We start from the raw sequence: 15,352 nt of genomic DNA, 5'->3' as shown, positions 1-15,352 counted from the left end.
TAGCGAGGGTCTACAACCGGAGAGTACGACCCCGATCAATAAAATTAGAGGACCTGGTCCTGCACAAAATCGAGGTCAGCCGCCCAACCCAAGCAAGGGGGAAGCTGACCCCGAAGTGGGAAGGACCCTATTGGGTCATCGGAGTATCCCGACCGGGGACGTTCCGACTCGCAACGATGGATGGCGACCCCGTGCCCCGGACTTGGAACATACAGAACCTTAGGAAATACTTCGTCTGAAGATGTAGGCACTGCGCAAACACAGAAAACGAAAAAGAAGATCATTTTATTAAAAAGGAGGGGATACAGAAGCCAAAACCCATACAGAAACCCCTCACACCCTCGACCCCGACATACAAAAACGACCCTCACTACTCTCATGGAGTCTTCGGGCGATCGTCGAATGGCATGTCCTCCGGCATGTCCACCTCCAGATCCACGGGGTGAGAGGCGAACGGGTCCTTTTCCACCTCGGAACCAGGAGGACATGAGCAGAAGCGACCCAGGGCGATTCTGTATCCATACTCGTAGGATACTCGTCTCATTCGGGTCAGCCCGAGCTCGAAGTTCTCGGACCTCTTGTAGGCTTCAATCACCTCCTTGTCCTTCGACGGACGGAGGCGAACCTCCTCGGCCAGCGCATCGGAGGTAGCGCGGGCTTCGGCCTCGGCCTTCTCCGCCCTCTTGGTGAGACCAAGCGCCTCCGACTTCAACAGGCGGAGCTCGGCACGATCCAAACGGAGGAACTCTGGAGCTCCTTGACTGAATCGCCCGACTGCTCGAGCTCTGCTCTTAGGCGCGCCACCTCTTCCTCAGAATCGGTCGCGCGTTTTTCCGCGACCGCTACCGCCTCGGGGCCCGACCCAGCCCGAACCTCCTCTAGTTGGCGGCACAACTCGGAGTTGCGCTCGCTGAGGTCCCAGATTGCCTGGCCAGCGTCGCGCACTCGGTCCATTAGCGCCGTCGAATAGTGGAGGCCCTGCCACAGGAAAATAAGGGTCAGCGCGCAGTCGCGGGGATGCCCGGAGTTAGCAAAACGCTTACTAGTGTTAGAAACCTCCCCGCCTTGTTAAGCATGGTCTCCGAAGGCAGGGTGTATAGGTCCCGAGCCAGGTCGGGGTGGAGCACGCCTCGAAGAAAGGCAGCCGAGGGATCTCCCTCGGCCCATACCTTGTCCCCTCGGGACAACCCCTTCCATCGGGCAACCAGCGGGTCGGAAGCCTCCCCCGGCGGAAGCTCGCCCATCACCGCTGACCATAGGGGCTCGTCGGCCCCCGTGCGTAGCCCGCACAGATCATCCACCGCGGGCAGGCTCGATCTCTTCCCGGCCGTCCCCTGGCTAGGCCCTTCAACTCGGGAAGGCCCCTCGTCCCGAGTGGTCCGCTTGGCGCCCACGATTGTTGAAGGAGTGGTCCCCGCCTTGGCTTTCCCGGGACCCGTCGTCTTTGCCTTCTTTGACGGACGTCCCTCTGGGATCTCTAATGGGGCACCCGCCAAACCGGGCAACGGGTCGGCTGAGGAACGCGGAGAGGAAGCAGCGGACTGGCGCGTGGAAGAAGCCGACGAGGAGCGACCACCACGGAGGGACAGGAGCTTCATTCCTACAAAGGAGACAAGCAAACCATCACAAACTGTGGAAACAAACAAGGCATAGAGAACACCCTCTACAAACATACCCCCGAAAGCCGGGCTAAGACCCGCCTCGGCTAGCCACTCCTCGGTCATAGCTCGGATGGCCTGAGAACCGGGAAGGATTGCCCGAAGCCTCTTCAAGTCCCGACGCTCCTCGTCGTTCAAGTCCGGGACTGTGTTATCTATCACCCTCACCGCCCACCGAACTCCGAAGCCCCAATCCCTCGGCCAGCTAACGTAAAAAAACCGCCCTTTCCACCCTTTGTTATTCGAAGGGGCTCCCCCGACGCGAAAGCCAGCCCGGGCTGACACGAAATAGCCCCCCGGCCCCTTGAGAAGGCGAAAACAAGAGAGAAAGAGGTTTCGGGTAGGGGTGATGTTAGCATAGTAACATTCCCCTAAGAACGCTACCAGGTACCGCCATGAGTTAGGCGCCACCTGGGAAGGCGAAATCCGCCATAGAGATAGGCAGGAGACGATGATGGGGTGAAGGGGAAGGCGCAACCGAGCCTCTAGGGCATCTTGGGTCAGCGCGAAACCTCGAGGCACCGGGTCATACGACCGCTGCCCCGGGTCAGGTACGACCAGAACAAACTCCTCCGGGATGTGATAACGCTCCCGGAGCTTCTCCAGCAACGACCCGCTCACCGCCGAGTCGAGGTCGTGCGGCCACATTAGAGCCTCAAGGGCTCGCGCCGCCTCCTCGTCCGGGGAGGGCGGAGGCGTGCACTCCCGGACTCTATCAGGGGACGGAGATGAAGAGACAGGCGAGAGGGGCATCCTTACCGGCTTTGGGACGAACAAGAGCAACTGGGGAGTGACGGCGTAGGAAAGGAGAGGATGTGATGACAGAAAGGGCGACGAGGTCCAAGACTCAGCGACCAGAATCGTGAAACGGGTCGAGTGCGCCGTTTATATAGGAAAAGCCCCGCCAGGAGAGACGTCCCTTCGTCTCCCCATAGCGGCCAACAGCTCATCCGCACACTCGCTCGTCGCACCAGGGAAGGCCAACGAACACCCCATCATAAATGCGGACCCAAGGTCGCTGCGGGGAACAGCACGGAGAACGGCCACTGCGACCCCTCGACGTTTGATAAGAACGACGATCTTCCCGCGTGTCCCCGAGACCACTTCCACGGCGCGGCCAGCCCGCCCGAGACGTGCTCCTCGGCCGCATGCTCCCGAGACCACATCCTCGGCGCGGCCAGCCCGCCCGAGACGTGCTCCTCGGCCGCATGTCCCCGAGACCACCTCCTCGGCGCGGCCAGCCCGCCCGAGACGTGCTCCTCGGCCGCATGTCCCCGAGACCACCTCCTCGGCGCGGCCAGCCCGCCCGAGACGTGCTCCTCGGCCGCATGTTCCCGAGACCTCCTCGGCGCGGCCAGCCCGCCCGAGACGTGCTCCTCGGCCGCATTCTCCCGAGACCACATCCTCGGTGCGGCCAGCCCGCCCGAGACGTGCCCCTCGGCCACATGCTCCCGAGACCACTTCCACGGCGCGGCCAGCCCGCCCGAGACGTGCTCCTCGGCCGCATGTCCCCGAGACCACCTCCTCGACGCGGCCAGCCCGCCCGAGACGTGCTCCTCGGCCGCGTGCTCCCGAGACCACATCCTCGGTGCGGCCAGCCCGCCCGAGACGTGCTCCTCGGCCATATGTTCCCGAGACGTGCCCCTCGGCCGCATGCTCCCGAGACCACATCCTCGGCGCGGCCAGCACGCCCGAGACACATTCCCCGACCTCATGCCGCACTAAGCACCTACGCAGCGTGGCCTACTTGCCTCGGACCTGTGCCTCAATCGTGAACCACGAAGAACACCGCCGCTCACCGATCAAAGCCACGCCTCGAATCCCCACCGTCCGGTGCCGAGCCATGGCTTCCTTGGGGGGGGGGGGATATGATATGGCAAAAAACGGTAAACCCCACTCCCGGCAACGCCCCCCGCACGTGGACAGGCGCGGCGCCCCAGGGAGAGCAACGAGGGCAACGGTCTGCGTCCGGACGTCAGCCTCACTGAGCCCACAGCCCCTCAGTCAACCCAGCACAGTAGGACGAGACAGAAGTAGGTAGCGGTTGAAGCTCGCCCATACCCTGCGATTCCCCGATCCCATACGCAACATCCTCGGCGATGTCGGACGCCATCAGAGATACGGCCCCGACCGACGGGATGGCGCGCCCGATAATGCCGAGTTCCCCTATAAACGTCCTCGAGCCAGAGGGAAGAGGGCAGACTGGACGCCCAGAACAACCGCCACTTCATCTCTCTAACTTGATCGTCGGAGGGGTCGGGTCGAACCGACTCGACCTTTGTGCAGGTATCACGCCGAGGTCTCCCGTTCGGGACACGCAGGCAAGGAGTCCCCACCCGGAGAAAGTCGCTGCATCACCCCGAGTCCGAGGCCGCACCTGACCACCCCGGTGGAGACGAGCATCGCCCCAGGGAGATCCCCGCCATTCGGACCCTCGAACGAGCCGAGACGACCTCCCGGGTCACGGCTAAGAAAAAAAGATGTTTACACTAACACCAGTCAAATTGAACTGATGTGATTGACCAATCAAACATGACACTCGGACCAATGGTGAAGTTGATAACTATATAAGCTTTTGAGTAGTAGAATTAAAGGATGCATACCTGAAAAAAAAATCAAATGATTACCCAAACTGGTATTTATTTATTTTTAACATTCCGTGTAAAATAAATAGCGAATAATATCACTCACAGATCCCACGAATCGTATCGTAAATATCAAGTCTCAAATAAAAATGTTTACGACGGAAACGGGTGTTATGAAAATAAGGGAGTCTCCATGAAAAACCGTTATCAGAAAAAAAAAAAGAAAATTCGAAAATGTGGGAGGAAATCGCCATTATTCTTATTGTCATTATTATTGTTATTGGCATTGTCGCGTACCGCCTCCGCCCCCACCCCTCGGCCGACGCTGCGTAGCGATCGACATGCGATCGACCATTCCAGTGTCGATCGCCTCAGAGATGAAGTGGGAGCCGTTCAAGGGTTCCGGTGCCATCTCTGTCGGCTCGTGAATTCCTCTTCCCCTCTCCTCTCTCTCCCTGCCTCATTGTTCCTCACTTTCTTTAGGGTTTTCTCCTCGCCCGGCGCTGCGCATCGATCGATCATTCCGACGCCGGCCGCCTCAACGATGAAGTGGGAGCCGTCCAAGGTTCCGGTGTCACCCTGACAGCTCGTGAGTTACTTCTCCTCCTCTTCGTGTTCATTTCCCAATCTCCTTTCTATTCCTTACTTTCCTCTCTTAGATCTAATTAGCTGAGATATATTATGAATATGATTGAATTCTAATTACGATTATTGATTAATAAAAATCTAATTACGATAGAATTTTTAGGAGATTAGCTTGATGAGAGAGACTGTTAATTACTTATCGTTTTCGCCTATAAATATATAGAACATCCTAGAGATTATAAACATGATGTGCGATGGTATTATTGAGAGATTATAGATTTTTTTTATCTCTTTAGTTACATAAATCAATCAACGAGATATTATAAATCTTCTATCATCTCCCCTTTATTTATGAATCCATCGCTTCTTCCTACGAAGGATAGAAAGAGAGGAGAATGTGAGTCTAATTCTCCTTGTAGATTGACATCACTATAGATTTTGAATCCAACGATGATGTGCTTACAGATCAGATAAATATTTTTTGAATGACATCGAAAGATAAATATCATAAATTTAAATATATTATTATTTAATTTCAAGTTTTGATATTAATTTTTTTTATATAATAGTAGATATTATGGTTTTTTATGCTTATAATTGGTATCAGAGTCATGGTTATGAAATAAAATACTTTAAATCTATTTGTTAGCACATTTCGCTCGACAAAAGTTGTTAATTAGTTTTAATTTACGATGCATGAACAATTTGTCGCTATTGTCAATCTGCTTTTTTATCTAGTCCACCATATCGCTTGCTTGCGAATGACGTAAGATTCCTTGTGCTTGACAGTTTACTGTTGGTGACAATATTATTGAGGGCGACGACCTCCAGTTGTCACTAGCCCAGTCGCGAGCAATGGCTCCATAGCGTCATTGCGTGCAGTAGCTGTTGCAGTACCATTGCCCGTGATGGTTGTAGTGGTTGCACAACGGCACTGCGTGCGACTACTACAATAGCATCGTCGCTACCTGCGGCGGCTACAGCAACACTGCTACGTGAGATGACTGCAACAACACCACTACAACAACATTTGCTGGCCACAAACAACGTCAACTAGATGCCCACGGTGGCAGTGACCGCGACTCACGCAACAAACACGGATGACGACTACGACACCCTGCGCAAGCAACGATCGCTCCTCCCGCTGTGATAATAGAAAGGAATAGCTAGGATTTTTACTAAAGGATAGTTTTACCCCTCATAAATAAGATAATTTCAATTTGTGTCCCTGTGTATGCTTTCCAATTTTACCTTTCTAGAAATCAGAAAATTTCCCGATATATCCGAAGTAAAAAATTATAGTTCTACCCTTCAAAAAATTAGAATTTTTTTATTTATATCCTCATTTATAAAATTAATTAATTTAATTTATTCTAATCAAACTTAATCATTATTATATTTTTATTGCTTGATTAGATCTAGATTCGATCAATCAAGTCTTGATCGAATTTAAGAAAATTCAAAATTTGATTAATTTTTTATTTTGATCAATTTTAATTTTGATAGGCTTAATTGAGCGAATGGTCAGCCTAAATCTATAAGCTTAATTTGGGTAGCCCAATTTTGAGCTTGCCCTATAAGGGTTTCATGTGAAATTTAAAAACATATAAATTATAATTTTCTTTTATAGTTTTCTTATATAATATGAATAAAATTTTACATTTGATAAATAAAAATTCAATTATTATTCTTGGATATTTATTTGGTTATCCACATGTATATGTTAGAATTTATGAAATAATATTTATTTTTCACATAAAGGTATAGTTTATGTTTCATGATTATAGTTATCATATGAGTTTTTTCTTCTAATGCTAATTAATGTTCAATGATTATTATGGTCATTATTATTATTGAACTATTTCAGTATAAATTAGATTGAAGAAATTTGATGAATATTATTTGTAACTTATATCTCTAAGTTTTATTTGATCGGTAATTGCCAAAGTTCCCTAAGATCATAGGCTTATGAGATGTAATTTACAATAAATATTTTATTATTTATAGAATATATTAAACTATATTTTATATTATTGTATTAGTCTTGTAATTATCAATTTGGTCTAATCAATAACTTATAAAATTACATTAAAGAATTAATTTTAAATGATATTTAAAAAATAATATTCACAGTGACATATATATAATCAGGAGAATTAGATAATTCCAAAGTAGAATCTATTTCGAATAATTATGTGATGAGTTAGATGATGCTGTTTTGGATATCCTTACAGTTTATGGTTATTTACCCAAAGATAACAATACTATTATATGTGGATGGTATCAGTTCTCCATAAATTTTTTTTGTATGAACACTAGATATGTTAATATTTCACTTAAAGGTGAAATAAAGATGTTATCAATAATAAAACATTACTTGAAAAACTCAAAGCATTAATAGTATATTATTATAGTGGTACTTCCTTCATTATAGTCTTGTAAATGTCCCTATATTTTTTGGATTAATTTATTATAAATAGTTTGAGTATATATAATTTACATTAGGTGTGTTAGACCTTAATCAGATTAATTGAAAGAATCATAAACTTAATTACTAAGTTATCTGGAACAAATAATTGAAATAATTAATCGGAAAAGGTATAAAAGACTTAGTCTTATGATAATTGCTAATAATATTTAGATTTTATTATAGTGTACTAAAATTTTTAAAGATTAATCTAAATTTTTTGATAAGTTCTTGGTTGATATATTAATGAAAGAACTAATTGAAATTTAGTATGATAATATTTGAGGAATTCAAGATTATATCCTCAATATACTGACAAAATTTTAAACTCGAGAATATGGAGCATGAATGTAGTTGAGTTATATTTCATATAATTTATTCTTAATTTTGTTTCTTCTTAATTTGACTCATTTAAAATTCACTATAATAAAATTAAGGATAAGTGAAACTTAAATGAGTCGACTAGTATCTGTATCTAGAAAGAATTAAGATTAAACTTAGAAAGACTATGAATATTTTGGGTACTACTTAAGGTGTGGATAATAATAAAAGAAAATTGAAGCATAAATCACCAGAGTTTATAAATACTATATAAACTTACAAAAGGAAAAGTATAAGTTCGATCTTTGTATTTTTCAAATCAAATATTACTGAAGTTCTTTTTTAATACTTAGTATGGAGCTTTCGTGCCCTAAGAGCTATCTCGTGGTCGCTTCGGTCGATCCTGAGCCATGGACCTCCGTGGACGATCTCGTGTTCGGGCTCAAAGCCCTAGAGTCACGGCTCGGATATAATTCTCCACCGGTGCCTCTCAAGCAACCCCCTGAATGGTCCTCTTGAACAACTGCTATATTTCTTTTACTATTATAAGGTTATCATGATCTCATATATTGTCGCTTTCTCTGATTTAGGTCTCTCCTCGATAAAAGGCAATGGATGTGAGAGACAAAACGAGGCTGGGAGGGAGCACGGCGGCTGGCTGGAGGATCTCCTGCCCTGATTTTGATTTCAGGCATGCACTATTTTCTTAAATGTTATTCCTTTTTCTAGTTTCCGACACAAAGCATAGTTGACTGCAAATACCAAAAATCGCAGAATGAGGGATCCAAATTAACTTATTAGTTTCATCAAACTGCATTTTTCAATATTGGTTTTCTTAGTCAAGTATGTGACAATGTGGATGGCATTGACATTGAAAATTATCATGCCATGGTGAAGGTCGATGGGGTTCTTGTTTTCATCTGTATGCATGCTTTGAGATTCTTTAACTTCTTGCATCAGCTAAGAAAAAAAAGAACAAAAGTATTCTGATCATAATATTTCTTTACTGTTCTAGTCTTTTTGTACGATCAATTTCTTATCTTTGGAAAACATTGAAATTCAAAGTTTGGGGTCATCTATGAGGAAGGAATTATAGAGTGGCCGTGACCAATAATGGTAAGAGTGGAAAATTGGAATTCATGTGACATGAGAAAATAGGAATTCATTAGCTATAAAAGAGGGGAAACTTGCATGAACTTACTTTTAACATGTGATTGTTGTTCTAGTTTATCATAAGTTCTCTTCCTGTTATAAGATTTGATTTGAAGGCAGGAGTGGAGCTACTGGTTAACCTAAATGCCATTGAGAAGTTTTAGTCCCTTTGTCTCTGCCAAAAGTATCTGAAGCCAGGGCTTTTCAAGTCTTCCATCGGACTCGGTATACTAAAACCAGATCCTGCTCATTGATGTCAACATTTTTCTCCCTCTTGGTTTGTCATTTGAACTGACCAACAATTCAGTTGGCTTATCTGAATGGTGCATCTTGCATTTTGTGTTCTGCAGAGGTGTCTTTCCTAAAAAAAGGACTACCCATCAGAGATATTATATTTTCTAGCTAAATAGGACTTGTTCAATTGCCAGAATCACCAGTCCAATGATTAAATGAATGCATGTTTGTACTATCTTGTTCAGTGTAGTCTATTTCTGGTTGCAATATGATTTAGTTACTGGAACTCTTCACTTGTTGGTAGCAGGGACGAATCTTGACTTGCAAGTCAAGGGTTGAAGGACTCGGTCTACTTTGTGCATTCTTTCCACCAACGTGTGGAAAACTCGGCATATCCGGCTAGTTCACGCCATGGATTAGCCAATGGAGAAGAACAGGGACTTGATCTCCAAATACCATGTTTCTGGTTCTCTTACACCCACTTGCCATTTGCAAGGGGATGTCAAGTGGATGAGAATTTGAATGGTTGTTGGTTCTTAGATAGATATACAGGCACATGGCAGTTTAAAAGACTAATATAAACATGTCCTTGTCATATTGTTCTGTGTTCTTCTGCTGATTTTGTTGTCTTTAAAACCATCATTGTCTGGTGCGTTGGAAATTGGTAATAATTTTGTTCTCGTTGTATTAGGATGTAGGATTGGCTAGTCAACATAAATTTGCTATTGGTGTCAATATGAGCTCTGATAATATTTGTTTTATTGATTTTTTATTTTAAAGTTATATATAGTATATTCTTTCTGTTCCATATTTATTTTTTATCTGGGATTTTTTTTTTATGACAGCGGGTAAGGCGGAATTTGATCCCTCTTATCATGTTCTGATGAGGTATAGTCTTGTCATGATCTGGTATGATTTTTATCAGTTAAGTTACTTAGTACATTCATTTATATAAAACATTAATTTGCTGATGATAGATCGGTTTCTTTATTTTTGGTTGAGGCCATAAATTTTGATCCTATAAATTTATATGTTTTTGGCTCTGTTTGAAATTTAGTTCTATAAATTTTGAAGATTTTCTCACTTATAGTTGGCAAAAAAAGAAAAAGAAAAAGAAAAAAAAGAACATAAATGATTGCATGAAATGTTTCCCGCATCGACAACACATCAAACAATTGAGGGGAAGAACAGCCTCCGTGGTTGCTTCCACGGCACACGGTAGTATTCCTCGGTGCCACACGAGACGTCGCAATCGAATGCGACTGCTCTTTTAAGTGCTGCAAACGCACGTCTACCCGAAGTCTTAGGCTGTGTTGCATGATTTCTAAGATGCGATGTCATTACAACAACACGCTCTACTTGTATTATTTTATTACTTGTGAACACGTCTTTGCTATTTCGCTTGTTTATCTGCAAAATGTATCCCCAATTAGGTGTTCGTACAGCCAATCTGAGCGCCTAATGTCCCTATTCATCTTTGCATGATAGAACTCGTTCTTGGCTTTAAGTGAAATCTCCCTAATGCTATCCACCTCATCAGGATAAAGTAATCATAGCAAATCTTCCTCGAGGGATCCACCAATAGAATTCTTGCCCACCTTCATGGTTTTCGTGAAAGGAAATGGTAGACTACAGCGAGAGTGAGTGTCTGTATGTGTAATCACAAGACGAGTTCCGACAAGATGCCTAATTCGGCTATTCATGCCTTTCAAGATTCTAAGATTCTTCCAAACAGTCATCTTGTTGCTTATAAATCACAATCATAATTAATCATCGGGAATCCATAACACTTAATTAGCAGAATTAATATGTCTATTTTACAACATGAATCGATTATTTTTATTGAGATATTTGAATTGATCGGTGTATTATTATCCTTTCTCTGGTATCACCCACCGTCCATTTCATATCTTCGTAGCATACTTTGGAGGAGATCCATTGTGCAGGAAGGACCTTTCGACCCGTCAAGCACGCCGAAACGTTCCATGAGCCATCGATGAATGTTCCCACCTGCGCACCTCAAGAGTGATTCGAGAGTTAAGTGGGTCCCACTGAGAAAGCCGAGACGCTAGCTGGTGTAACACGAGGAGTAGCCGATGGGAATGTATACGTCTTGCGGTCTACTAAGCCTTTGACTGCCTCTGTCATCCTCCGAGTCTTCCCACGAATCGTATCCGTTCGATTTGTAGGGTCCACCATCGGTAATCGTCCATTTGGCGGGCCCGCCGATACGAGTTTTCCACACACCTATCCCCATTTATCCCACCGGGCATCAACCCACCGAGACGACGCCAATGGCTGCCACCGCGTTCCTCCCATCACTCCTCCTCCTCCTCCTCCTCCTCCCTGCTCTCATCTCTGCCATCTATCCCTACGATGGCTCCCATGCCCTCCGCCGCATGACCCTTCGCCACCCTCACCGTCTCCCTTCTCGTCTCGCTTCTCAATCCGCCCACCGATCCGCCCACCGCCGGAGTCCTTTCCCCAAGCGATACGTATTGGCCGAGACCAAGACCACTCCAGCTCTCGCTCCGTCAAATTCCTCGACCAATAGATCGTCGTCTGAGCACCATCACAGCCGCAGCCACAAGCAGAGCGCGAGGAACTCGATCGTCGGTTTCATCACCGGCTCGCTCGCGGGGATCGTCTCCGGGGCCGTCCTCTCGGTGCTGTTCCGGCTGGTGGTGAACTGCATCCGCGGGCGGTACAGGAACCCCGGCGGCCCCTCCATCTTCAGCCCCAAGCAAATCAAGCGCGCCGAGGACCTCGCCTTCCTCGAGAAGGACGACGGGCTCGCGGGCCTGGATGTCATCGGCCGGGGAGGGTGCGGCGAGGTGTACAAGGCCCAGCTGCCACCCGATCCCAGCAAGCCAGACCACCCGGGCATGGTCGTCGCCATCAAGAAGATCATGAAGCGCACCCCGGACACCGCTGAGCCGACCTCCGACGAGGAGAGCCGGCTGCTCGACAAGTGGATGCGGCAGATCCGGTCGGAGATCCAGACCGTCGGCCATATCCGCCACCGCAATCTGCTGCCGCTGTTGGCCCACGTAACGCGCCCGGACTGCCACCTCCTCATATACGAGTTCATGAAGAACGGCAGCCTGGATTCGGTGCTCAACAGCGCGCGCGACGGCGAGCGCGAGCTCGACTGGCTCGCTCGCTACCGCATCGCGTTGGGCATCGCGTCCGGTCTCGAGTACCTCCACATCCACCACAAGCCCCAGATCATCCACCGGGATCTCAAGCCGGCCAACATACTGCTGGACGACGGCATGGAGGCCAGGATCGCTGACTTCGGGCTGGCCAAGGAGATGCCGGACGCCCACACCCACATCACCGCCTCCAAGGTGGCCGGCACGCTGGGCTACATATCCCCGGAGTACGGGCAGACGCTGCGCTTCACGGCCAAGTGCGACATCTACAGCTTCGGGGTGATCCTGGCGGTGCTGGTGGTCGGCAAGATGCCGTCGGACCCCTTCTTCCACGACACCGACGAGATCAGCCTGGTGCGATGGCTACGCAAGTTGATGAGCTCCGCGAACCCGACGGCGGCCATCGATCCCAAGCTGGCGGGGAACGAGTACGAGGAGCAGATGCTGCTGGTGCTCAGGATCGCCATCTTCTGCACGGTGGATGATCCCAAGGAGCGGCCCAGCAGCAAGGAGGTCCGCTCGATGCTGGCGCAGATCAAACACTAGCAGTAGCAAGCAGGCGTCTTTCTAGTCTAAGAATAATGGCTTGCAAGCCAGTAAAAGGTTAAGCTTGCCTGGCTACCTGTTGTTTCTTCTGCGTCACTTCATGGCATGTGAGCGTGTGTAAGAATAGCTTGCTGCATGTAAAAAGCCTCATCAGTGTACTCCTACGGGTTGCATAGATCAAGATAAGTAATCCTTCTTGTATCTCCCGATGGTGTTGCAGTCCACCACAGGTTTAGATTGGATGATCTATTCCACGCGTGAACACATGCATACTCTCAGCAAGTCATGCTCGGTTAGCCTTCGTTGACTCTCTCCAACACGAGTTATGAGACTGAGAATTCTCCAACCGAGCTTCTAACAAGTGGATGCTGACAAGTCAAAGCGAATGATACGACGCTATTCAAAGCGTCAATCGAGGAACGAGTCATTGGCAATAAAAAAATGCAGCCTATTCTACTTCGCGTTTAATGAACGAAGACTGGCTTTGGCCTTCATGTTCCAGTCAATGGCCTCGTCTCTTTCCCTGCTTCTCCACCTTTCGTTCCACTTGGTCATCTCTCATCGTGCTGCTGCCAGATTCCTCATGGACAGAAACATCACCTCCCACCTTGAAGTGGCTGCGAACAATTCTGCTGCATCTTCATCGGATTCAGATGACAAGTTCCGTTTCCAGCCTCTCTGGGTTGCAGTTGGCTTCCTGATGGCTGCAGTTCCGATGCTTCTTTGCTGGTTAGCAATCAAATTACGTAGAAGGATCGGCATGTTCGAGGATCAAAGCAGCGCGGATGGGCTGACCGTCTTTAGCCCCGTGATCACGAAAGCCGAGCTTCTCTCCTTATTGGAGAAGCTCGACGATGGTTGCCAGATCATCGGCCGCGGGGGCTGCGGCGTCGTCTACAAGGCTGGACTGGCCGCCGTCGACGGCAGGAGGGTCGCCGCCGCCATCAAGAAGATCATCCAGCCGGCCGTCGACGCGGCGCAGCTCTGCGAGGGGGAAACGAAGCTCCTCAACTACACGATGCGCCAGATCAGGTCGGAGATCCAGACCGTCGGCCGCATCCGGCATCCGAACCTTCTCCCCCTCCTTGGTCACATTTCGCGGCCGAGTTGCCACTACCTCGTCTACGAGTTCATGAGGAACGGGACCTTGCAGGACGCGATCAGAGGCGCGGCCACGGGGAGGAGGAAGCTGGAGTGGCCGGCGCGGTACAACATAGCGCTCGGCATCGCCGCCGGCCTCGAGTACCTCCACGTGGTGCACCGCCCGCGGGTGATCCACAGAGACCTGAAGCCCGCGAACATCCTGCTCGACGACGACCTCAACGCCCGGATCTCCGACTTCGGGCTCGCCAAGGTGGTACCGGACACGGTGAGCGGCCCCATGAGGTCGGGGTTGAAGGGAACCATCGGGTACATCGCGCCCGAGTACCATCAGACGCTGCTGTTCACCGACAAATGCGACGTCTACAGCTTCGGGGTCATCCTGGCGGTGCTCGTCACCGGCAAGTTCCCCACCGACGGGTTCTACTGGACGACGGAGGAGATGCGCATGGTGGATTGGGTGAGCAACGCGATGAGGTCGGCGGAACCGGAGGCGGCGATCGATCGAACACTTGTGGGCAATGGGTTTGAGGAGCAGATGCTACTGGTGTTGAAGATTGCATGCTTCTGCACTTACGATAACCCCAAAGAGAGGCCTAATAGCAGGGAGGTCCGACTGATGCTCGCCCAGATTAAGCATTAGCCCCAAGAATTAACCTTTAGTTTGATTGATAATTTCTGCGCTAAAAGTGTTCCGAGTACAGCAGAAAGGCCTAATAATGGTTAGCCTCATCGCTGTTCTTCTTCTTCTTCTTCTTCGTGGTATTTCATGTATACTTGGATGTAAGATTTCACTGAGCCAAGCAGCGGGACGAAGGCTTCCACAGGTATAGAAGCATAAGCCGCCGTGCAACCGATCGTCGAAGCTGCGTGGTGGAATCCCCAACCTGAAATTGTTGACTTTGTAAGTCAAGGATGACCAAGTCAACAATTCTCGCTGAGATAATATATTGAATTATGGATATATAGTTTTGATATATTCAGTATTGAAGATGTGTGATTACCGTTACCGTATAACAACCTGTATGAAGCATAGATTGTTATTTTCTGCATTATTCAACTATACAGTATTTGTATTACTAAATAAAAATAGTATAACTCATTAAAAAATTACGACCAATCTGATTTAACAGCTAATTGATTTAGTAAATATGATAATTGGGCTAAAGGATAAATTCCTAATTTTCTCGGAGTATATTGTCAGTAAATCATCAATCGATATAAGGAGAAAATAAAGATCACCTGATATTTCGAAAAGGGTTATTAATACAGCTTATGTTAATAAAAAAATATATAGTATTTTAGAACGGTAATAATTAATATGATAAAAAAGGGTTATAATATTTTTATTCATTCACTATGGAAGAAATGTGATAAAAAAATATGTTATTGTGGCTACTAAAGTAAAACATATTAATTCATTTCAAAAAAATTGTAACCAGTCAAATTGAACTGATGAATGGTGAAGTTGATAACTATATATGTTTTTAGGGGTCAGGTATCATATATGTTCAAAATAAACAGAATTGAGTAGCAGAATTAAAGGGA

At 47.2% G+C, this 15,352-nt stretch overlaps 2 protein-coding genes and 1 long non-coding RNA gene across 5 annotated transcripts; all 3 read left to right on the top strand.

Moving 5' to 3' along the window:
- The first annotated feature begins 4,521 nt into the window (after window positions 1-4,521).
- Window positions 4,522-9,597, top strand: LOC103989299 (uncharacterized). 3 transcript variants are annotated; one of them, XR_010514498.1, is made up of 4 exons: window positions 4,522-4,832; window positions 7,970-8,125; window positions 8,207-8,307; window positions 8,889-9,237. It is a non-coding gene; the product is annotated as an uncharacterized LOC103989299 (long non-coding RNA). The 3 variants fall into 3 exon arrangements; XR_001978703.2 differs by having other exon boundaries at window positions 8,885-9,237; XR_010514497.1 differs by lacking the exon at window positions 8,889-9,237 and adding an exon at window positions 9,310-9,597 and having other exon boundaries at window positions 4,523-4,832.
- Window positions 9,598-11,271: 1,674 nt separating this feature from the next.
- LOC135676966 (leucine-rich repeat receptor-like serine/threonine/tyrosine-protein kinase SOBIR1) lies at window positions 11,272-12,904 on the top strand. The gene has a single exon (XM_065188725.1). The coding sequence runs from the start codon at window positions 11,297-11,299 to the stop codon at window positions 12,701-12,703; it is 1,407 nt and encodes a 468-aa protein (XP_065044797.1). The 5' UTR covers window positions 11,272-11,296; the 3' UTR covers window positions 12,704-12,904.
- A 37-nt stretch (window positions 12,905-12,941) lies between these two features.
- LOC103989297 (leucine-rich repeat receptor-like serine/threonine/tyrosine-protein kinase SOBIR1) lies at window positions 12,942-14,795 on the top strand. The gene has a single exon (XM_009408100.3). It carries the CDS (start codon window positions 13,089-13,091, stop codon window positions 14,445-14,447), a length of 1,359 nt encoding a protein of 452 aa, XP_009406375.2. The 5' UTR covers window positions 12,942-13,088; the 3' UTR covers window positions 14,448-14,795.
- The last annotated feature ends 557 nt before the right edge of the window (window positions 14,796-15,352 follow it).

This window comes from Musa acuminata, chromosome BXJ1-6, assembly GCF_036884655.1.
Source record: "Musa acuminata AAA Group cultivar baxijiao chromosome BXJ1-6, Cavendish_Baxijiao_AAA, whole genome shotgun sequence".
Classification (NCBI taxonomy): Eukaryota; Viridiplantae; Streptophyta; class Magnoliopsida; order Zingiberales; family Musaceae; genus Musa; species Musa acuminata.
This window is presented reverse-complemented; position numbering and strand designations above follow the sequence as displayed.